Below are 24,973 nucleotides of genomic sequence, written 5' to 3' on the forward strand. Positions count from 1 at the left end.
TCCCGGTCCTGAGCTGCATAGGCTGAACTCGTCTGGCTGAGGTGTGTTCGCGGACCACTTAGAAAAACCGCCGTTTAGGGTCAACTGCTTATGCCCCAGATAGCTTGAACAGCTCACAGTGACGGTTTTGTGCATTGCGGGGCACAACATAGGCACCTGAATAAATGCACAATCACTCCTTCGTAATCCACATTCTAGGTGATAACGATGCCTCCTGGATTTAGGTGAAACGTGCATCATTTCTGAGTACAAGGCAGCACGTGTTGAAGGGCAGGTATGCACAAGTGACATGTCTAGCCCCTTTGGTACTAAATGGAGGGGGTCCCAAGTTAGCAGGGTTAGTAGGCAGTTGGTGTAAACTCTAGCTCAGAAGCAGGGTTTTGTTTTTTGTTTTTTTTTTTTTTGCGGTACACGGGCCTCTCACTGTTGTGGCCTTTCCCGTCGCGGAGCGCAGGTTCAGCGGCCATGGCTCACGGGCCTAACCGCTCCGCGGCGTGTGGGATCCTCCCGGACCGGGGCACGAACCCGTGTCCCCTGCATCGGCAGGCGGACTCTCAACCACTGCGCCATCAGGGAAGCCCCAGAAGCAGGACTTTAAAAAATACGAATCGAGGATAATTAGCGCCTTCCTTGTATCAGGGTGTGGTCGTCTTTGGATCCTCCAACAGGACGGGTCCAGTGACGGCCCAAGAAACAAGCTGCTACTGGCAGCTGAGGGCCCAGGTTTATGCTGTACCACAGTTTATTCTGTTCCTATTATCTAAGCAGGATCAAGTAGAAATGACTTAGATGCTTATCTAGTATTTGACATGAGACATTTATTTTGTGAAACAATGCAAGCGATTGTAAATCCCCACATACTATTTGATTAAGTGCAATAGGGTACAGTCATGTGTAATCTCTACACAATAGTGCATCTAGTCCTTTGCCTTTAATTATTGCACAAAAATTATAAGACCAGCGAACAAGACATGCGCACTGACAGGCAAATTGGCCTACACAATGAGAAATCAGAACAGTACACTGACTGGAATGGTCCGATAATTTAAGTCAAATGTTTTAATGGTACAGTTAAAGTAATCAAATAAGGGTTCAAATATGTTTTTTTCAATATATTAATTTCTTTAAAGTCCCGTTCAGGCAAGGTGCTGTTGCTGTTTAAAAAGCCACTATTAGCTTTGTCCACAGATGTAAGTTGTCAAAAGTTAACCCAAGGTAAGTTTGATGTTGAATGCAGCTTTAAACAATTAAAAAATTGTATTGAGTGTACTTCTCAAAGCAAATTACACAGTTTGAGAGAGCCCCGAAACCTGTAAACTAAATGTTCTGACACAAATGCACAAAATAGAGTTGGCAACGTTAAATGTCACGGTAATTTTGAGATCTGTAGTGTTTGATGCTGAGCAAACATCAGCATCGTCTTGACTCGAGATGATAGAGAGCAGTCTCCGGTTTTGGCCATCAGAAAAGGAAACTGCCCACAAAACATCCCAAACCAATCAGGTTAACAAAGCATTTAAGATGCCTCTTTAAAGCTTCCCAGAGCTCACAGCAAGTGCCAGGTGGAAGGACGGTGGCTCTGGCTTTCTGGCCCCACCCCAGTCCAGTCATTAGGTTTGTTTGATATTTCCACATATGCTCAAGTCTCAGGAAAACATTTGGGATTAGTCAGAAACCAGGTGATTGTACCTCCTTGGTAAAAGGTGTGGGATGGTTTGATCTCATGGCTTTGCCTAATGGTCACATAAATCCCACGGTTCCCGCCCCAGCTGATAGTGTGTTAGAGTGTATGTTCTATGGCTACTTGCTTCCAAAACGCACAATTGATAAGAAGAGTAAGTTGCTATGCATATCTTTTTATCACCAAAGAAATAGTTGACAAAATTCCACTCCCCACCCTCCACATGTGTAACCACACTGACGTTCTCTTGGTGTGGAGGGCTGCGTCACACAAACTGTAAAAGTGAGAAAACATTCCACTGCACTGGCTGCCTGAGAAAAAGCTTTGGAGGCATCGAGGAGGCAAGGGGAAGCCTTCCAGCTGTGCAGCTTCGCTCTTAATGTGCTCTTTTGCTGCCACAAAAACTGGTAGACTTAGAAAAGCCATGGTGGGGGTCACCTGTAATCTCTGGATCCACCGTGACGATCCTTCCAGTTTTCCTTTGCTGAGTCAAAGCTTCGCAGGAGGCAATCTGGACCCCATTCACTGGACACCTCCCAGTGGGATGGGCACCGGCAGGCAGAGGGCAGAAGCTGTGGCACGAGGAAAGGCCAGTGCTACAGCCCAGATGGCAGCCGAGAACCCCACACCTTGAGCTTCATCTCATAATACTGGGAACACCAGGTCTGCACCCATCACAGTTGATCAGCAGCCTCCACCAGTGGGTCTTTCAGGAGGCTGGAAGTGGAGCGAGGATCCATGGCTGAGTGCATGATAGGGATATAAACGTCGTCCATGTTTGGCATGACAAAAACTTTCTGTAGAAAGAAGGAACAGGCATGTGGAAGAATGCTCTTTTCTCAGAGTTGCCCTAGTGTGTTCTGATAATTTTAGGCTTTAGACTAGTTTTTAAAATACATATGAAACAACTTTTCCTACACATTCCAAACTAATTCCTCTATGATATTGAGAAAGCATTGAGGTATCACACCAGTGCACGAACACAAGAACCCAGTAAGTTCTGAGGAAGAAGCAGCCTTTGATTTCATGTACATATAATAAAATGACTCATGAATTGATAAATAACATTAAGAGAATTAAGAGCGTAAGCTGCTCATAGTATTTCCAAATTACTATATCCAGAACACATATTCCAACACACATAAGCCAACTTATCCATTTAAATCCTAGCAACAAAAATGTAAGCTAAATTTTTGTGTTATCAAACCAGAACCAGTTAAAGCTACGTATGAAAGAAATCCTACTATAGTGAACACCCAAAGGATAATGAGTGATTGACAGTAATGGTGCTTTGCCTATCTGTTTATAAACTTATTTTATATAAGTGAATTTTGGCAATGTATTCAACTTCAGCAATGCTTTCTTCCAAAGCAAAAACAAAAACAGGCGGCCATGGGAGAATGCAAGCAGTTACCCTTCAACTTCCCAACTTGCCTCAAAAATACCATGCACCAAAGTTTGCCCCCTAAAAGAGATGACCCTAATATCCCAATACCCCTAAAAGAGATGACCCACCCAAATTCCTAATGCAGGATCTAGGGAGGTAAGAAAAAGGAAAAGAACTGAAGGCATGAGATTGTCTTTCCCCTAATTAGGTTCAAAGTACTTTTCCTTTTGGAGATAAGATTAAGCTTTCCATAGACTGGTTTTTAGTTATATTTAACCTATAGCTTTTAAATAATAAAAAAATATATAATTTTAAAGGCAATAACTCAAAATATACTACTGCAAAAATAATACCGGTATTCTTCAAAAGCTGAAATTTACTACAAAGTAAATAGTCTGTTAATCCGTAAAACCTTAATAGACAACTATGCCTCAAAAACCTGATAAAAATTTGATAGAAAGAGCTCATTCCAGGGCCTCAGCTACACTGCTATTTCCCTTGGTGGCAGAATGCAGAAGACAGGCTTAGAGAATGAGCTCTGGCTTAGTCAACTCCAGAAGATCTCTAGACTACCCTAGAAGATCCACAGGGGAGGGACAGGCCTGATTCATCTTTGGACTTCCAGGGTAGGTGGTAGCTACACGCGGAATGTTTGTTGCAACAAACAAACAATTCGTTTGTTGAAAACAAACCAAGCAAGATGGGTACCACACAAGGGCAGGAACCACCACAGCCCGCGTGCTACTAGCTGGCCAATTCCAGGCCCCACCCGGGGAAAAGTCCAAAGATAGCCCCAGCAGATGGACGGCTCGCCAGGCCTACTGGTACAAGACAGTCATTTTGCTCTTTGACCCCTACCTTTTGAGTTTCCTCTAAAGACTACTTCACAGGCTTCTGTGGATGAGTTTCAGAGTTTTTGAAACTGAACCTGAAACTTTACGCCTATTTGATCATATGTGTACTTTCCTGGGGTCCATAGCTTTCACCAGATTTTCCAAGGAGGATCCTGACCCACATGAAGTTCAGAACCTCTGTTCTACCCAGAGCCTTTAGAGCCTCAGCATGAAACACTAGATGACACTGCAGGTGTACCTGAAACTCTTGCTCCAGTTTCTTCTCTATCCAGTCTGTCACATGAACTAAAGTCACTTCTCTCTCTCCAAGTTTTGGCCGAGCTTTCAGCTCGATATGTGGTGGCTTCCGGAAACCATACCTTTTAAAGACGAGTAATAACCACATTTAGAATCAAAGAAAAGAAGTGGACAGTACCAAGAACAAACATTCCTCACTTACACAAGGCTTTATCACTACTTAAATGTTCTCTTCTTCCGAAAATCCCTTCTAAAAAGCACTTCAGTGCAGCAAGTATGAATTGTGAACTCCCTGTGTCCCTGGACCCAGGGCCGTGATGATCTGAGAACAGTTGTGACAAACTAAGAAAGCCAGGAAATGCCACCGGAAAAGTCCATGACCTGGGCATTGTTTCTTGTTTTTGTTTTTCCTAAAATGGAAAGGATCTTCTTTGTTTCGATTTTTATGAAAGTAGGATATGTCTGTTACAAAATCCAAAATATACAAGTGTATAAAGCAGAAAATAAAAGACATTCTCTCTCTGAGTCTCATAACCAAGACAGGACCACTGAGAGAAGTGGGATCAATTTTCCCCACACTCCTAATATGCATACGTAAATAGAAACGTTCTATAACCTGCTTTTTCATTCCACACTCCACACCATAATTATGGCTTCTCAGTGGAGCAGACTGGCACTCAGAATTGTTGGTAAGGTATCCAGTCAAGAGACTGTGTGTTATCAAACTAAAAACTTCAACCCATCATGGACCAATGTTTTAAAGAATCCAGGCACACCTCGGAGATACCGTGGGCTCAGTTCCAGATTACCACAATAAAGCTAATTACTGCAATAAGGTGAGTCACGTGAATTTCTGGTTTCCCAGTGCATATAAAAGTTATATTTACACTATTCTGTAGTCAATTAAGTGTGCAAAACAATGTACATATCTCAATTGAAAAACACTTTATTGCTAAAAAAATGCTAACCATCATCTGACAATGCAGGGTTGCCACTAACCTCCAATTTGTAAAAAACACAATATCGGCAACTACAAGAAAGCAAAGCATAGTAAGATGAGGTCTGCCTGTACAATAAAAATGGCAAATTGCTATGAATGTTTCTAAACACTCTCAATATCTATACGTATCTTTGTGGATTAATAACAAACAGTTCAGCACTCGAGCATGCGCTGCGTGGCACTAGCCTAGAGGTCTCTAATTTTAACTCCCATTGAGCAGTGGCATTTGTAACTCCTAAGTCAAAGCTTGGAAGAGGAAGAAACGTATCAACTCTTGCTATTTAAAAAAGATTTGTTATTAGGCTTGGAAAAATGTACAGTAAGTTACTTATTAACTGGTTATTTTTGGATGGTAAGGTTACAGGCTTTTTTTTTCTGTTTTCTTCATGTTCTTCCAGTGAAAACATTACTTTTTAAAAATAAAATCTAAAATGGTATTTTAAAGTTTTTACTGGGAAACACCAATATCATCATTAAATGATCAGTCAATTAAAAAATCCTTTTGTGATCATTCCTACAAGCCCTTCTGAACACTAAGGCTGTGTACCAGCATGCTGGTTTCACTCTATAACAGAACAGAGCTATCTTTTTCACACGACTGTAGCTTATGGTACAAAGAGGTCTTTTATGCAATCCCTGTATACCCTTATGCACATTTGAATGTCAATTTAAAATTGAGATTTATAGATAGTGATTTTCTTCTGCTGGGCCCATGAAAAATTTATTTCAGTGATTCTCAATCCTAGCTTAGTCCCCCCAACTGCTGAATCCTGGGGGCTGGGCTGGGCATAGCTTTAACAAGTCACCCAGGTGACTGTGATATGCAGGTGGAGTTAAGACCCACTGGTTCAGTCCAATGATAACTCTCTGGGTAGACCTTCTACCACAGTTACCAAGCACACATGCTCCTGCCTCCTTAACATCCAGATCTGACCTGGGGAAGTCTTCCCTAACCACCCAGGACTCTGCTGGATGTGTGATCCCCATCTGTAAGGTGGGCATAACGATGGCCCTATCTCCGCAGGATGCTGTGAGGACTGGCCAGGTGAAGCAGTTACACCCCAGGCTAGGCAGAGAATAAGAGGTCTACAAATGATAGCTGTTCTCACTGGTGGAAAGGGTTGGCTTGAGAGAGGAGGAAGACCAAGAATAGAAACAGCTCATCCCAATAACAGCTCATTCACCAATAACCTTAACTCTTCCTAACGTGTGAAGATGAGTCTTTATATGTGAATTAACCACTCACAGTAGAAGACAGAATCAGATTTACAACTAATGTTAAGGTTCCATGAAAAACGTTTGGAAGTGCTTCTTCCCAGGAGAAGGTACTTTCCATAATGTCAAGGATCAGCAATTTTTATGGGATTTTTATGGTCACGCAAGAAGGGGAATCACTGGCTGACCCCGAGGGGCCCTCTACGCACCATATTCGGTCAGTCGGGGGAGGTGGAATGTTGACCGCCAAGGTTCCTCTACATTCTTGTACTTCTACAGTTAGCAGCAGTGGTGTATTGGAGACTTCTTCAATCTTCTTTTTAATGAACTCTGTCTCCGTTGCTTTTTGGAAATATTTTGACTTGGTAATTTTATCAACAAACCTCATAATCTTACTTGTTCGGTGACCTCCAACATACCTTTAAATGAGGGACACAGACGGGTGTTAGTACAGATTTTGTTCCTTCACAAACAAGTTGGTGGCTCTGTGTTCACCTGACTTTAGACCTGAGTTTCTCAACTGCAGCACCACTGACACAGTGGACTGGGCGATTCTTTGTTGTGGATGTTGCCAGATGTTTAACAGCATCCCTGGCCTCAGCCTACTGGATGTCAATAGCACGTTCCCCCACAGATATGACAATAAAAAATGTCTTTGGACATGGCTAAATGTCCCTGGGGGGGGGGACAAAATAACCCCCAGGTGAGAACTACTACTTTATTTATTTTTAAATTTAATTTAATTTATTTATTTTTGGCTGCGCTGCATGGCATGCAGGATCTTAGTTCCCCGACCAGGGATCGAACCTGTGCCCCTGCAGTGGAAGCACGGAGTCTTAACCACTGGACCACCAGGGAAGTCCAGAGAACTACAACTTTAGACAAGGTGCAGACATCAGATAGAGCCTGAGTCTTGACAATGGCGAGTCAGACCAAGTTCTCACAGTGCAAGCAGGGAAGGCATCTCACCTGCTCTCCTTTATAACCTTCAAATACTGAATATAAATCCAGTGTCCTCTGAGCAAAATCTCACCATCTCTACATAGCAAATAAGAAATCAGGCTGCATTAACACGGCCACAAAACACAGTAAAACATCTGCCTTTTAGATGGTGTCACAGCGACTCTGAGCAGCAACGACTTGTCAAAGGGCTCAGGAGCATCTAAAGAAAAAAGCTGCATCCAGCTGATATGCCAGCAGCCCAGGAAAGCAAGCTCTCCTGTATCAGGTCATATCTACCTAAGACTGCCCTATGAAGAGAGGATATTTGCTCTTAAAACCCTCCACAGTTCCAGAGTGTCAGGAATAGTATGGGTATGTGTGTAGGCAAAAGCAATTATTCTTAAGAAGGTCAGGTGGGGAGAGTTTAAATAATGCACACAAACTTTAGTCCCAATTCCTCAAACATCTAGATTCTCTTTTCATCTTCTGTAGGATTTCAAAAGTGAATAGGTTGATATTTTCTTACAAATACTTCTGAATCACCTGGTTTCTTTATCATTTTAGTTTCTTCACTCACTTTAAATAATTAAAAGATCCTTACAGAGAGGCAGCCTAAGCACTTTGATCATTCAGCAGTCCAAGTAACAGGCAAAGGGAGCCACCAAAATGTAGTTCATGATCCAAAAGATCAGCTAAGTGACCCACGTTTTCAAAATTCACCGAAGAAATCACCTGAATGTTTCAACATTGTAGGAGCTAAAAGCTCAACAGCAGCAAGTGTGACCCGCCAGAAGGTAAGTAATGCTCCCTATCCACACCAGGGGGAGCTGTTGTGTAATCTGTGCTCCTTGTGATAAACACGCCCTTCAATTCTCTGTTATTTATTCCAACGGCCCAAGAAAACCATTTTGGTCTGGGCCCTCTTAATTAGGGAAAGCTATTCAGGTCTTTTGCTTTGGGGCATGAAATTTTATCCCACTGGCTTTTAGTTATTAATGCAAAAATCATTCACTCAAAGTGAAGGAGGAAGGAAGATCAGAGAGGAAAAGACAATAAAAGCTCACTCCCAACTTGCAGCCCCGACCCCTGAAGACCCCAGAAGCTGGATCCACTCACCCTTCAGCCCCTGGGAGAAGCGGTTTGTCTCCTGCGCCAGGCTCTGGTGCGTCGTCTTCGTCAGAGGAGCCAGCACTGGAGGACTCCTCGTCGCTGTCGGCCAGACAGAAGGCCCTGGGCCTGCAACTGATCAGGGCAGAGTCACCACGGCAGCTGGCCCAGCGCCAGGCTCCACCGCCACCACTGCTACCGCGTCATCACTCTCCCCCACCCAGCCCAGACAGAAGAGGCCCAATCCAAGAGTCCTCGGATTGGCCTGGTCCTCCCGGAGACCCTTCAGTGCCAAGTCCCCGGCAGGACCGCAGAGGACTTGGGCCTGAAGGGCTGGATTCTGTGCATGCGTCAGAAAGACAGGTGATGCGAGTGTGATGCAGTCCACACAAAATGCAGTGATCTCGTCAACAGTGCAGCGTAGCCAATGGGAGGGTGAGTGGAAAGAGCGATGGTTGCACGGGGGAGGGGACAGCTCATGTTGGCGCCATGACCACCTCACAGATGACGGGGATGTTCAGGCAAGTCCCCTGACTCTGGCTGAGTTCAACAACTATGCTTTTTGGCTTAGTTTCCTCCTGTTAGTTTTGGCTCAAGACCCCTTCCTAGTGAAATTACGTATCCTAGCCCACACCTGCCCCAGCTCCTGAAGGTCACAGAAAAAGCCAACAACCAACAAATCTCAAGGGACTCTAGGAAGCAACTGACATGAGAACCCAGGAACTTTTCAAGAAAAGTACTAATTTAAAACCGATTTTTAGGGCTTCCCTGGTGACGCAGTGGTTAAGAATCTGCCTGCCAATGCAGGGGACACAGGTTTGAGCCCTGGTCCGGGAAGATCCCACATGCCGCAGAGCAGCTAAGCCCATACGCCACAACTACTGAGCCTGCGCTCTAGAGCCCGCAAGCCACAACTACTGAAGCCCGCGCGCCTAGAGCCTATGCTCCGCAACAAGAGAAGCCACCGCAATGAGAAGCCCGCGCCCCGCAAAGAAGAGTAGCCCCTGCTCGCCACAACTAGGGAAAGCCCATGCACAGCAACAAAGACCCACTGTAGCCAAAAATAAATAAATTTATATTTAAAAAACCACGTTTTTAAAATGAAGTAATAAAAAACTTCACCAAAGAGCAATGTCCCTCGTTAATCTTTCCAGGGTAGAGCCTCAGTTTCCACTGGATCACTGGCAGCAGCCAGTGATCGAGGTTCCCCTGTGAGGGCCCTGGGGGTTCCTGGCCAAGCTTGGGCCCCAAAGAAGGCAGCTCCCTCCCTGGATGGTGGCTTTGCTTCAGAGAGGCAGAAAGCAGGGCCCATCTCTGAGGCTCAGAGACTTAATGGGGACAGAATGAACACAATTAAGCTACCAAATGGTCACTAGGCAGAGCGTGGGCCTCGTATTTTTTTTTTTTTTTTTTTTTGGTTGCATTGGGTCTCAGTTGCGGCTCACAGGCTTCTTAGTTGTGGCACGTGGGGGCCTTGTATTTTTGATAAGGAGAAAAATCACCAGGACAGGGGAAGGCAGCGCAGCTTAGGTCCCATCTTCCTGCGGGCGTAACCCTTTGGGGTTTTCCTTGGGCCACCAGAAGCCCACGGGGGCAGTCATCTCCTGGCCAACAAGGGCCAAGGGCACCCAAGGGCAGAGCACACCCGCCAGTGTGGACTTGAAGGCCCAGCAGAGGCCCCAGCACTGGGAAGAGGGCACTGAAATCTCCGCCCTGAAACAGGAGCCCGGCTGTAAGAGGACCGAGCACAAATGTCCTCCCTGGCAGGACACCCGGATCCTCCTTGATCCTGGCCCTGAAACATTAGAGCCAGCGCTCTAGCCAACAGGCTGGAGCACAGCGTTAAAGGGAAACTCCCTCTGCAGACACAAAGGCCTCTTGTCCCCGGCGGCCGCGGGGACAGCACCCGACTCCTCCTCCTTCCGTCAGAAGCCAGGCTAGTCCAGGAAATGCTCACGTGTGTGTGCTGGTCACAAAACCATCTCAGCGCTTTCCAGGGTTAGGCAGCCCTCACAGAGCTCTGCTTTTACATAAAAGGTAAAATATGATTCCCAAGAAAGCCTGCACTGGGTCTTGGGACGAAGACAGTCAGGGAGCTAAGTCCCCAAAGATAACACGACCATCTCAGAAACCTATCTTACTTCTCCATCAGTAAAACGACTGCGCCCCCTGGCTCAGACCTCGTGCTGCCAGGTAAGGAAGGTACAGAGCACAAAAGGCTGCCTCAGCATCCTGGACCACAGTGAGACCCGCAGAACCACTGTCCCCTTCTGTCCCCACTGGTATTTGTCATCTGGCAGCCTCCAGACCTGGGGCAGAAGATGCCAAAGGCTGAGCACTGCAGTGAGCTCTCGGGTTCCTGAATTAATCCTCCACAGGCCAGAGAACAGGACAAATTTTGTGGCTTGAAGTTAATCATTTAGACAATGCTCTGTCAGTTAAAACAGATCAGATGACATGAAATTCTGACTGTGACCAAATGGTACCTCTCCTCTCGGCATAGGGGGCTGTACTATGCAGCACCCAATACTTACTAATTAAAAGTGTAATTAAATATTTGGCAGATATTCAAGTTTTATCACCGAACATGCATTTTGTGATCTCAACCTTATGATGAATTTCAGAGAAAGACACCCTGCACATTCTTATATAAGATGTGCTAGAACACGGTAAGCCTACTTTTTTAAACACACCTTAGAATTCGAGATAAGTGTAATATCCTCTCAAGAGTCACCTTAAAGGGCTTATTCCAGTTTTGCTGCCTCTGCTAAAAATCTTTTTGGAAATGCGCTTGCAGTCGGACACATAAGAAAAAGTGCGTTATTTTATCACTGATACTCTCTGTCTTGAACAAAACATTTAATTTCTTAGTCTCATAATCACCATCACCTCTGAACGACGTCTGGCAATTTCTCAAAGATCCAATCCATCTAGAAAGTAGGAAGATTTGCTGTCACTCAGAATACTTAAAGGAATGTCACAGACTCCGGAGGCAACTCTAAAAAGCAGCTCCAAAAAATGCTTTAAGTGAAGGGTGCATAATTAGATTAAACAGCCCAGTGAGGACTGCTTGGAGGGGACCACGCTCACGAAAGTGCATTCGTTTCCTTTAACAGAAGTCGGGCCCATGTATCTGCCACACACACGTGCACGTACACCCCCAGAGCTAGACTGAGTCACGGCGTGGGTGACAAGCACTGGGCTCCCAGAATATCAGGGCCTCGGGGCGGGGTGGTGGACCCGGGTACACCGGGGACTAGCGGCCCAATACAGGGGTCGGGGTGGGGGCCCCATGCAGGGACTTGCACGCCAGCCCAGGCTGCCGTGGTAGAGCACGGACGGGCCAAGGGCCTTCCAGGAAACGCCCGCCCCGATGTGCATTTAAAGAGCAGCCAACGAGCAGCACATTCCCCTTCCTGACTCGCTTAGGTCCCCTTCAGGCCAATTCCTAAAGTTCAGGCTGCCCAGCTCACCACCTGAATTCCATTTTGAGTGTCTATCGCCCCAAAGTCACTGTAACTACAATGTGTAACAAGAAGACTATTCGGGAAATACAAAGACTCAAGGAAAAATGTCTGCAAATATAAAGGGTACCCACATTTCAGAGGGAAAGGCCTTCACTAGAGTGAAGCGACACAGACTTCAGTTTCTTACCACCAGCCTCAGGGTCCTTATAAACTTTCTACAGTAAGCAGGACTTCCCACAGGCTGAGCAGCGCCTCCTCAGGTACTCCCCACGGCACAGTCATTTGCACACTTGAAGGGGGACAGACAAAAGCAGCGAGACAAAGCAGAGGCCCTGCCAGAGCAGGATGGCAGGGGACAAGCCCTTGCCCAGAAGTGAGGCCCTGGACAGGCGGCCACGGGCTAAAGGGAGGGCCTGGAGGAAAGGGCTGCCGCGGACCCACCACTCACACGTGCTGCTCTAGGAGAGGCTTCCTCAAGGAAACCAAAGATCACACGCTCAGTAACAGCCACAGGTGCAGGGGCTCTGCCTCTCCTCTGGCATCCAGCCTCAGGGTGATTCCATAGCTCCTGACTGAGGAGGAGAAGTGATGCTAGAATCACTTCTGGGATCAGGCTCTTAGCTATGGATGGGCTTTTGAGAGGCTCTCGAAGCTCCCAGAAATTGTGAGCCAAATGGTGCATGTGTAGGCATTCTCTGGGGGAAGGATCCAGAGCTCTCAGATTCCCAAGGGGGTCCTTTATGCAAAAAAAGGGTTAAGAGTTCATTTATCCAGGCGTTTTCCTCCCAAGTGCTTTGAGATTGTATTTTTCCTTGCTTTTAAAATTAAATGACAGCCAATTACACATCAACATAAAATTTAACACCCTCACAGGAAGAAGCAAAACATTTTATACCAGACTCTACTGGAAAAAAATGGTGCTTTAGATATATATTATAAATTAAATATAATACCATTATAATCCTAACGCAGAGGACTTTTTTCATGCAGTCTAGAGAAGCACTGCTTGCTCAGAAACGTGTCTGTCCTCCAATCAGCTGAGTTTATGAACTTGAAATTGTGCCAAGAGAGCTGCATGAATAACAGTGAACATGGAATGCCTCAGTGGCAAGGATCTCAGGGACCTGGCTGTGGTGGGGCCCTACCTGCTCCCAAGACCCCTCTTTCCAATGGAGTCCCAGCAGCCCTGGGCCAGCACAGGGCTGTTTCCAGAAAGGGCTCCCTGCACAAATGCTCCTGACCGAAGTCCGCTCTGTCCTGCTCCCGGTTAGTCAGAGCTCATTTTCAAGACTGCTTCTGCCTAAGGTGCTTGGTTTTACTGGCAGCTGGTTCTGCAACTTTGCCGTCCCAAGGCTGGCCTGATGGCGCTCAGCTGGGCATGGCGTCGGGGTCGGGGCAGCTGGGGACAGAAGCTGAGTCTGACTAGAGGGCTAGATCAGGACCCCGGAAATACGAATCAAGGAAGTCTGTACGACTCTCCCCCCAGGAAAGCCTCTTAAATGCTCCTGATCTCAATCCACTCAGGTCTACAAACGGTGCCTTTATGTTGGGGAACATGATGAAAGGACAAGCTTCCTCGCGGTGTCACATGGGGCCGAATGAGGCTCAGCACTGATGGGGTATGAAATGCTACATGGAGGGCTGATCAATACCACTCACCGGAAAACACAATCCACAGATTGCCGAATCCAAACACATTTTAACAAAACAGTAGAAAAGTGAAAGGAAAATAGCACAGATACAGGTTAGACTGCATACAGCAAGTGAAATTCTCCAAAATTTAAAATATGAACATTTTCATTAAGTCACCTGGACAACTCGGAATCACCTTAGTGAAAGAACGTTCTCAAATGTATGATCCAACTCCCCCATCTACTGTGCTTTCACCACAAGTATGAATACAAGCATCAGGTCAGCATCATAATATAGCAAACACCTAAGAGCCTGTGTCTCATATTTATATTTAGATGCTGAGAAGGTGGCTCCTTGTGGCATTTTCCGATCACTGTACTGCTAATTCCATGCAAAGGGGCTGAAGATGTGAGAAGCAGACTCCAATCAGCATTTTTAGTTTGGTAAAAACAATAATATAATTTAAACGTGTAGTCTGAAGCAGTCGTTTTTAAGGTGTGTGGGAATGTGACAGTTCCAGCTTATCCATTCCAGGCATCTAAGAAAAAGAATCAGCTTCATTAACTATCTCACAAATTGGAAATATTTACTAAATTAGACAAACTCGGCAACAGATGCAGTATCTTCTACAAAGAGAGGAGTTTACTAAGAAAATAGACATTGTATTATTTAGGGGAAAGGCGTCTCCAAACACTTTAGGAGCACCCTCTTGGCTACAAGATCAATCGTCTAATTATAAATAACTCTGACGCTGTGATTACAGCAGGCAGCCCCCTGAAGCACCTCAGCCTGGCCCACACAGTGCTGTGCGTGGCTGCAAAGCTGAAGGAGGAACCTGCTGGATGATGCTTCTCTTCACAAAGCATCTTATTGTGCAGCCTGCCCGGCTGGTCTGAGTCAGGGATGCTTTCCAGGTAATCGACACTGTATGCTCCACTGGCAGCACCAAGGCCTACGGCACTGAGCAGAGGCGGGGACTCACAGTCTGCAGGGGGTGAAACCAAGAAACTATTCCCTGAAATCCTCCGGGGCCAGGAAGCACTTACATGAAGCTCGCGCTCAACATTGGGGCTACACACATTAAAGCTGCTTCTCAAGGGCTCGAGGAAGGAGGTGGTTCCCCAGGGTTGGGTTAGTAAATTCATATAGCCCCTTACCCTTCTTTGCCAATTTCTCCAACCTTCAGGGCTTCAACAAGAGGCTCTTTACCTAGTTTGGTCAAATTCATTTTGGTCTCAAGAGTCATCAGAAAGGACCCGTTGTAGGACATTTCCAAATCGATCCAGAGTCCTGGAGAAATGGTGAAAAAACAGAAGGTTTTTTCCCCCCCACTGGAAAAACATGACTATAAGTGACAGATTAAAATTTATATTTTAAAGTATCTAAGTAGGTATCACATCGAAAGTCTATATATATTGCCTGTACTGCCAATGCATGCAAGAAGAGACCGTGAAAAGAAAAGTTTCTGGAAACAGTTCAAGCATCTGGCAAATTGCCAGTATTTCAACATCCGTTAAAATGGTCACAGTGAGCTCAGGGTCCTGTCCTCTGGGTTCTTCTCACTTTGGGTAAGAAACACACTCCCAGCAGGAGGACATGGCTTGTGCCAGGGCAAAGCCAGGACGAGGTCTGCGTTGTCCCAGCTGGTTAGAGGCAGAAGAGAGGTGCAGAGACTTCACAGCAAGCTGGGCTCTTTAAAGACACAAGTGAGAACCACTGTCTTTCTTAAAATTATCTATTGTTTGGGGGTGGGGGAGGGGAGGGGCACAGAAAATGGTTCAGGTTTAGCTTGGTATGATAAGGATGGTGACAAAACCTTTTAGAACCCTCTTCTTTCTGGAAATTGCATAGGAATGGAATCAAAAGAATTCGTGTTCAAGCCCCAGGATTATCTAGATAAAGTTGGGTAACCACTTTGTACCTTAGTTGAAAAACCTGTTCCTTAATGACGCAGATGTAGAGAATGGACTTGAGGACACGGGGAGGGGGAAGGGTAAGCTGGGGCAAAGTGAGAGAGTGGCATGGACATATACACATGACCAAATGTAAAACAGATAGCTAGTGGGAAGCAGCCGCATAGCACAGGGAGATCAGCTCGGTGTTTTGTGACCCCCTAGAGGGGTGGGATAGGGAGGGAGGGAGGGAGATGCAAGAGGGAGGAGATATGGGGATATATGTATATGTATAGCTGATTCACTTTGTTATAAAGCAGAAACTAACACACCATTGTAAAGCAATTATACTCCAATAAAGATGTTAAAAAAGAAAACAAAAAACCACCTGTTCCTTAGAAAAGACACTCATGTCAATGAGAGCATAGAGCATATCTTAGAGGCTTTTGGCTTTGCGGAATTTCACTGGGAAGGTCCACCAAGCAGAAGTGGCCACTGACCAGAAGTCTAAAATGCAAATAGGGGTCAGTCATCTCACAACCTTTTCTACCCCAGGGTCCTATGATTCAGCAGGTGGGACAGACTATGCTGTGACTTAACCGAGTCCAAGCTCTGTAACACCTCATGGACTTCCCATCAAAACATGGTCCTCACACGCACCCCAGTGTTCACTGCAGCACTATTTACAATAGCCAGGTCGTGGAAGCAACCTAAATGCCCATCAACAGACGAATGGATAAAGAAGATGTGGTACATATATACAATGGAATATTACTCAGCCATAAAACGAAACGAAATTGGGTCATTTGTTGAGACGTGGATGGATCTAGAGACTGTCATAGAGTGAATAAGTCAGAAAGAGAAAAACGAATATCGTATATTAACACATGTATGTGGAACCTAGAAAAATGGTACAGATGAACCGGTTTGCAGGGCAGAAGTTGAGACACAGATGCAGAGAACAAACGTATGGACATCAAGGGGGGAAAGCGCGGGGGGGCGGGTGTGTGTGTGTGATGAATTGGGAGATTGGGATTGACATGTATAGACTGATGTGTATAAAATTGATGACTAATAAGAACCTGCTATATAAAAAAAAATTAATTAAAAAAAACCAGATCTGCTAGCTGGCTTGTGGGTACTAACAGTATATTCAACAAGTGTAACTTTTTTAAAATGCAAAAAGAATAAATCAATAATACAGTGAAAAAAAAACATGGTCCTTCAAGTGGGTGTTTAAATGTAAATAAAGTTTTATAGATCCTCATAAGACAAATGACAATATCTAAAAGGAAGCAGGAAATTAATCTAAAACCACTGTTCACACACAGCCGCATTTCCAAGCAATTACAGTAAATAACTTATCCCCTGTTTGGCCACCACCTCAGATAATTGCTTTCTTAGCTTCAGTAAGCGCTATTGGTGTAACTCCTCACTAAAGGCAGAATAATTTCCATTTTGCTTTCACCAAATTCTTTTTATCATAATTGAAGATAATTATTTTCTGTGAATGACCTGGTTTAATTAAGTGATATGCAGATCAGTTGTGAATGTCTTCTTTGCAGCAACACACAAAACTGCTTTATTTCTTGCTTACATTAAACATTTAAAAATCATTAATTAGCTTGCTCTTCAGAGGCAGTGTTACTGGAAATAAAGGGCACATCTGCTTTAATAAAGACATTTAGTCATTAATCACTTCCAGCAGATAGGGTATTAGGGCAAAAGGCTTGATATTAGTAGATTTTAAACTCAATATAAATGGAACATCAATAAAGAAGATATTTCTTCTTGTATATCGCCAGCTTTATTTAACTTGAGAATCAATAGACTCAAACTACCTGGTTGCGGTATGTATTCAGACATAATCATTTCCTTTGAAAATCCCAGTCAGGTTTCCAATAAATATTACTAGTATGTATTTGCCTTCAAAGGTTGTCATATTAAAGGCACCAGAATTTTACTTGTTATAATAAAGTGGAAGGTTCTGTTTGTCTGTTTTTTAAATGAGGGGATATGGACACAGGTTTGGTAAACAGCTGGCCCACAGCCCAGTCATCGGGACATTCTACTCAATGACGTGTGGTCCAGCCCCCCTGCCGGGAGCTGAGGCTGGGAAGAGGGAAAAGCACATGGAGTCCAGTCACATGGACCGGGGCTTGAATTCCCCTGGAAGTTTCTCAGTGTCTAGGCACCGGCCTCCTCATCTGTACAGGGGAGGCCACACGGCTTGTACAGCCTGGCTCTTGCTGCATCCTGGCAGGGCTCTCCCCTTTCTCATCCATCACCAGCCACTTCCTTCTTCTAACCACTCTGAGCTACAGCCTAGCTTGCTGCTGTTGCCATAGCAGACGGGGACCAGACCAGAGGAGGACACGGGGCCAGAGGGAAGAGGCTGCACTGGGCAGCCAGAGAGCCCTGTCCAGGCTGGGGAGCGGGCAAGGTGAGGACATCTGACCAAGCTCCTGCGTAGGGGATGAAGCCTGTTTCTTGTATCATTGTAGATGTTCCATGAGGCCCACCCAGGGGCCTTGCTCAGCCCCCATTCTCAGTGTAGATATGAAGGAGTCAAGAATGGTTTGAGAATCTTTAAATACAGATATAAACTGCAAACATTCAAACAAGTTATCTTAATATGACGTGCTTGCATTCAGATGAGGGTAAGATGACAATTTTAACATTAGGTGCAAAGAAAAACACGCGTCTGTGACAATGATTCAGTGGCAAAAAGCTCCCTGAAAACCTTGGAGTGCACGTAGCGAGAGCCGAAACCACGTGGTTACATAAAGGGTGAGTTAGGAGCTCCCACCTTGCAGGACCGAAAGACGACATCAGCAGTTACTAGAAAGGCTGTCTTCTCAATGAGGACAAATGTAGCAACACTGTGAAGTGGGGACAGACACTGTGCTCTGAGTGGCACCCTAACCCTAACGAGCTGCATGTTCCTCGCCTGGGTGAGTGCGGGAACAGAGCTTTTTCTTCTGGGCTCTTGACAAAGGTTAAGACTTGCTTGTGAGGCATTTCATTTAAAATGTTGCTTCCTGTAACCATCTGGTCTTGGTAGTGATCAAGGACAAAAATCAGAAGTTAAGGAGCAAGGCAATTTTTTAAATCTTTAAATATGCGTAAGGCAGCCAGTCCTGAGAGGTTCTCTGGAAAGGGCATGAACACAAAGGGTCTGGTCTTAGTCTTCTTAGGCTGCTGTAACAAAATACCACAAACTGCGTGGCTGAAACACGGACATTTATTTGGCACAGTTCTGGAGGTTGCAAGTCCAAGATCAAGGTGCTGGCGATTCATTCTTGGTGAGGGCTCTGTTCCTGGCCTGCAGACAACCGCCTTCTCCCGTGTCCTCATGTGGCACAGCGAGCGAGCTATCTCTCTGGTCTCTCTTCTCATGAGGGCACTAATCCCACCATGACCTCATCTAAACTTAATCACCCCAAAGGCCCCATCTCTAAATACCATCACATTGCAGGTTAGTGCCTCAACATATGAGTTTGGGGGGAACACAGACATTCAGTCCGTAACAATCTCCACCACATGAGGGGTCTTCACATTGCGAGGCTGTCCAGTGGCGAAGGGTGGCACCTGATTACCAACAAGTCCCTAAAAAACCGGCCCTTCACTGGCTACAAGGGAAACACAACTAACAATGAACATGACAAACTTCAGTCAGTCTTCACACAAGGACTTGAGGAGCTCGGAGGGCTGTTTTTCTGTTTCTCTTCAGCCTCGTGAGGGAAGGATCAGTTACCACCACTGCTACTCAGACTGTGGCAAAAGCTACTGCTCGCTCCACCTCAAAATGTTTATTTAGTTCTTAACGCAAGCTATCAGAGCTCAAGACACTGAAGTGAATCCCTGTCCTCTGGAAGTTTATGCCTGAAGAAGAGTAACGACGGCCTGGGCCACCTGGTACAGAGCAGACCTAGATGCCAGCAGAGATAGTACACATGCCCTGGTACATGTCACCAGAGACGAGTAGAACAGAGGTTCTTCCGCCTTCTCCCTGGTAGTTGATTTAATAGACTCCATGGCCTCAGGAGCAGTCCTACTGTGCTCGAATAAATCTAGTACTTTCACTCAACAGTTCACTGTCGTATTTACTATTAAAATAGCTAAAAGGCCTCAGTCTCACTGGAACAGGTTTAATGGGGCAGGGGTTGCTCAGGAGGAGGTAAGAGGCCCTAAAGCCTTGCTCACAGGGTCTGGCTCATGTTACCTGCTCCTCCACTATCCCTGTACCCGTAACTGATGGCTGATTTTCACTCTGAAAGCCAACATTTGGCATCCAAAAAACAAAAGCTCTTAAAATGGAAGATTTAATAATACACTGATTTTACCAAGAACAGATGTTTGAGTTATTCAGCTCTTAGACGACCACATCAGTGACCGTTTCGTCCCTGGCAAACAGACTGGTGCCATACTGCTCACTCAGATGCTGCAGAAAACTAGTATTATTCCTTGTAATTGGATGTGTCCCCTAGGACAGATGTCATTTTTGGTTTTGTCTACCTGTAACCGTTCTTGGAAACAGCTCCACCTTTCAAGGTCAACACAGTCCCAAATCAGAGTCTCTCCTCCCCGCCCCAACCCAAGTTCCACAAATGAGTATTTTTTTTCCCTTTCCCACAAAAGGTATATTTTCCTTGTGCAACACAGATCTGGTCAGAGAGTATATGTGCCATTCTTCTCAGTGCTGAGCCCCACAGTCTGGCCCTGTCACCGTGATCGACCTCAGGCAGCTGCCCTCTTGATGAGGGTGTAGCCAGAGGAACAGACAGCTCACAGACTGCCCTGGTTCCACTTTTCTGCAATACTCCGCTGGCAGAGTAGCTTCAGTCCCAGCACTGAACAAAGGCACCAGGCACCACAGATCAAGGTCTGGAAGACAAATGTAGATGATGGACCTGCCAGACACAACTACAGGCATCTCTGAAGACAGACCAGCTTCCTCTTCCTGTGGGACATGGTCATCTTTCCACAGAATCCAAGCCCTTTGGTGGAAATTCGGGTTGTTAATCGGGTATCTTGAAACAGGGCAAAAACGGTGCCACGCGGCACTCTGTCCACGTGGACGCTCAATGACCATCTGCAGACAAACTCCGCGTAGCAAAAGCCCTGAAGACTAAATTAATTAATCTGAACCTGAGGGGTCACAGTCCACAGCCTTGGCTCATTCTGACACTGCTGACACCCCTGCAGGCACTGCTCTGAGGTCACTAGTCCCAGGCATGGAAGAGAAGAACCTGGCTGACAGACGAGGGTCCCCACCAAACCCCTTCGGGAAGACTCTACTCATCAAGCTTTGCAGCAGCAGCAGCAGTAACGAAGACCGATGGCTTCCCGCGTGTCACGTGTGCTCTCTGAGTGCTGACATGAAGCGTTTAATCTCCTCCACAAGCAACAGGGGAGAGGCTACTGCCATCCTCACTCTATGGACGAGAAGCTCAAGGTGTTGAGTGCTTAGAACCTCCCCAAGGCCTTGCTGCTGGATAATGAAGGAGCAGGGCCCAAACGCGGGTGGCCTGGCCCGGAGCTGGTACGCGCGGCAAGCCTCTGGCTCTGGCCTAGAAGCTGCGGAGCAGCACGGAAAAGCGAGGCTGCTGAGTGATCTCTGGCACATCACGCCCTGTCTGGGCTTTGGCTTATGCATCTAAACACAGCAGGGTCCTGCTAGAGAACCTCTGATTGCCTTCCCAAGTCTAAACAGTCAATCTGCCCAATACTTTAAGGGTTTGAAAAAGGAGCTATACATTTTTAATTAATTTTTATCCATAAGAAAAAAGATTAGGAGAGAATGTACCAAGAATGTACCAAATGTAGCAGAATGGTCATCCTGGCTATCTCTGAATGGTGGAACGATGGGTAATGTTTCCCTTTTCCCTTTTCTAAATATTCGGGTTTTCCCCACAATGAGTATTTGTTGAATGAACGAAGGAGCAAACATTACCCTAACAGAGTTAATAAAACAACTGGAAAGGGCTTGGCCTGGAGGCCCCCCGAGGACAGGCCCCGGGGACAGCAGCCTGGGGTGGGGATGAGGAGTGGGGGGGAGGCCCTGCTCTGTAGGGAAGGAAGGAGACCACCCCCCACCCCACGGTGAGGTGTGTGTGGAGCGGGCAGGGGTCAGAGACAGGAGGTGCACAGCCAGTTTCCGAGGTTCAGATCCTCTCCACCTTCCGGCCACGGTTCCGGTCCTGGGAACGGTGGTCCTTTCCCCTTATCCACTGCACTAGAACCTGGCTGTGTGTCTGGAAGCAGGAATGGCCTTTTCCCTTCATCTGTTCTGGGAGGACCTGCCAGCCTCAAGCTGTAGGATGGGCCAACTGAACACCTCAGCCACTCACATTCTAAACTCTCCAAGAGTGGCAGCAGTGAAGGCAGCGATGATGTTGGTGAAAATAACAACAGTAACACTTAGAGCTTGTTTGGCACCTGATGCTTTCCGAGTGCCTTTCATGTATTAACTCACTTAAGACACCAAGTGGGTGCCATCAGTCTCCCCCCCGAGAGAGGAGTGAGTTAGTGACGAGGTTAACAACTTGCCCAAGGACAAGGAGCTGTGAGCCCGGCGGTGCGGCCCCAGAGCTGGAGCTCAGAACCGCCGCTCTGGGCTGCCTCAAGAAGAGCATCCTGAGGCTGGAGCGATCCAGCAGCTCTGGCCCAAATATCCCTCCCAAGCCATGTGCCTTCAACAAACAAGCACAAGTTAGGAAATATTACCAAAAATAAGGGTGTGGGGTGTGTAGGGGGATCCCCTGGGAGGCGCCCCCTCCTGAGAGCAGTCAAAGCCCCCTTCACCCTAGGGGGCAGTTCCCTGAAAGGTGAACTCTGCTTTCCAGAGTCAGTTTTAACACGTCACTCCTGATTTTCATTCCCCCCAGAGGAAAGGTTTCTCTTAGAGCAATGGAATCCAAGATGCATTGTCCCTTCATGTTCATTTCTGTTATACCATCACATGTAGCCTTGGCAGACTTGGAAAAACCTAATTTGATCAAACTTTTAAAATCCACAGGCTTTATCATTCCTTTCTTTAGTAACATTTCTTCCCTTGTTACATAAAGCAGGCAGATCTCTAGAACTTGCCCTGAAAGGAGTTAAGTAAGCCTCAAATGGATTAAAAACTGGCAAAAGCTTTGATCTATATAATAAAACGTCTTGATGCAGCTCTGGCTCCAGAGGAACGGGAAAGAGACTTGAGACTTAGGCATTTAGTGAATTTCACTCAAAGCCTTACAAAGCTGCCCTGGGAGGCTGCAGAGTTCACAGCCACAGGGACGCTTCTCAGATGCCGCAAAGCCCAGCTATGGCCCTGCTCCCCTCGCACTGGAAATTTCTGCTAGTTCAACAAAGGACAGTTCTGAGATAAGAGACTGCTAATGCATTAGAAAATAAAGCATGCACACGTATTATTTACCTTCTTTAAGCCTGACTCTCAGGAGGCTTATGTTACCTGATCATTTACCAGCTCGTTACAAGTCAGTTCCTAAAGAGGCAAAGAGCAAAGGGCAACCTAGAGCCCCCAGAGCCAGAGGGAGCCAGGCAGCCCTGGAATGCCGTCGGCGCGAAGACCCTAGCTCTGCACCTTACACATAGATAATGCAGCTGTTTAAATTTCACATGTGGTTGAAAGAACTCTAGCTAGACCATTTGCAAAGAATTTTTTCTAGTTTTACTCTTAGTGAACCAGAAATTCACTAAACCTAGGAGCACTCAGATTCATCAAAGTGTAGACACAATTGAGTGGTCACAGGTGATTTCGACGTGCTATTAGGTGGACTTCTGGGTTTGCAAATAATTCTCTGGTCTATCTTTCTCTGAAATCGATGGGATGCTAAAGACCTGGAAATATGGACTTCACTGTTAGCTGAAATAGTGCTAGAGAGATTTGTTAGAGCTGCTAGTTGTAGTGTTAAAACAAAAAAAACTCTGTATTTACATCAAATGTATACAACACAGAACTTGATTTCACTAAATATGTTCAAGAGCCACCTGATACAGCCATACAGAGACAAAAGTAGATGCTATAGTCTATCAATCTTACAAAATATTTACTTCAAAACAAATATCACTCTCTTGAAAAGTTGTAATTATTTTCTCCCTTACTTTGTTCCTGAGCCTTTGAGGAAGAATGTAAATCCAGTTTAAGTGGAAAGAGGCTCACTTGGAGAGGGATAGTCTAGAAAAAAAGTTGAATACTTCCATGACAGGGAGGTTTTTCCCTTTCTGCTCATGGAGTGTTCTTGCCTACCTAATTCATTCTTCTTTTCACCAGACTCCTGGGTACTAAATTTTCTGTCAAGGTGCCACAAAATACACATAAATCTTTACATCATAACTGTATTCAAACTCTCCACACATTTTAATCACCTTCTCACATGCACACATACACAGGTAGGCATAAATAATGTGTCTGTAACATGTCTTAAAAACCAAATCAGAGAACTTCCCTCCAGCAGAGAGCCTTTACTCTCAAAATACTGCCCAACAATATAAGTCTTCATTTTTCAAACACTTACTGAGTGCCTACTTGGAGTGGAAAGGAACAGAAAGAATAAAACATGAAGCTCAAAGAATCTGCATCCTAGAGGTTAAGGCAAGGCAAAGATGTCACTACTTATGAGGAGGGGCAGCTCCCAGTAAGAATCCAGGGAGGGGCACATGCAGACGAGAAGCCACGAGGGGTAAGTGGGCCTGAAATGCAGCCACTGCCTCTCACCGTGGCAAGGGCTGTGACCATGCGGGGCCGGGCCCCCATTAACTGGCATGTGGAGGAGGACCTGTAAGGATCCAGAAGACCAGAAGGGCTTGGAGCGGGAGTCCTGATCTACTCCCCACCGGTTTCAGGCTGTGGCCGTTAAGAACAGAAGACACGCAACATCAAATATGGTTACAATGCCCCCAACTCCCTCCAAACACAAAGCCTTGGTATTCAATCTGCAGTGACGGCAACACTCTAACGCTCATATAAATGCTCCACTCCTTTCTGGAGTCAGTTAAGAGTTACCTTGGTGATCAACATAAGGCTTGAAGGCCTGAAGGATTTTTGGCACAGCTACTCCCATGTCGAGCTCCGTCAGAGTTAGCTCATTCATGAAGTAGGGGAGCTGGAGGACAGAAGGAAACAACCAAGGAGACTCGTTAGGAACCTGGTAAATGCTAGAAGTCAACATACTCTCAAAGGGAACAATGGTCAAGGTTTTGGGGACACATTTATTCAACCAAAATTTATTGAGCATACACCATATACTAGGCAGCGTACTACAGACAGAGCCGCGGACGAGAGAGGCAAGGTCCTTGCTCTCATGGGGCTTATGATGAAAAGGCAGGAACAGACAGATAAGCAGACAAATAACCTATAACTGCAGAGCGTGACCGGTGCTACAGAGAAGATAAGGTGGGTAACGGGGCAGAGGGAGGCTGAACCGTCTTGGATAAGGAGGTCAGCGAAGGCTTCCCTGAGGGTGGCGTGTGGCCAGAGACCAGACTGTGGAGAAGGAACGAGCCATGCTGGTCAGGTTAATAATGCCCAGAGTTGGCTGAAGGCTGGGAA

At 46.0% G+C, this 24,973-nt stretch overlaps 1 protein-coding gene across 3 annotated transcripts in view; it reads right to left on the reverse strand.

The window, feature by feature from the left end:
- Window positions 1–378: 378 nt before the first annotated feature.
- TEX2 (testis expressed 2) overlaps window positions 379–24,973 on the reverse strand; it is a 107,383-nt gene continuing 82,788 nt past the window's right edge. The window contains exons 8-13 of one of the 3 annotated variants that reach the window (XM_073797422.1): window positions 24,428–24,527; window positions 14,680–14,812; window positions 8,433–8,558; window positions 6,584–6,793; window positions 4,161–4,281; window positions 379–2,478 (exon numbers count right to left, since the gene is read on the reverse strand). In XM_073797422.1, coding sequence (XP_073653523.1) covers window positions 2,356–2,478; window positions 4,161–4,281; window positions 6,584–6,793; window positions 8,433–8,558; window positions 14,680–14,812; window positions 24,428–24,527 — 813 coding nt within the window. In that variant the 3' untranslated portion in view covers window positions 379–2,355. Of the gene's footprint in view, window positions 2,479–4,160; window positions 4,282–6,583; window positions 6,794–8,432; window positions 8,559–14,679; window positions 14,813–24,427; window positions 24,528–24,973 lie in introns of those variants that run through there. The other 2 variants (XM_019944353.3, XM_073797423.1) reach the window with 2 other exon arrangements.

The sequence above is a fragment of the Tursiops truncatus genome, chromosome 20 (genome assembly GCF_011762595.2).
Source record: "Tursiops truncatus isolate mTurTru1 chromosome 20, mTurTru1.mat.Y, whole genome shotgun sequence".
In the NCBI taxonomy this organism is placed as follows: domain Eukaryota; kingdom Metazoa; phylum Chordata; class Mammalia; order Artiodactyla; family Delphinidae; genus Tursiops; species Tursiops truncatus.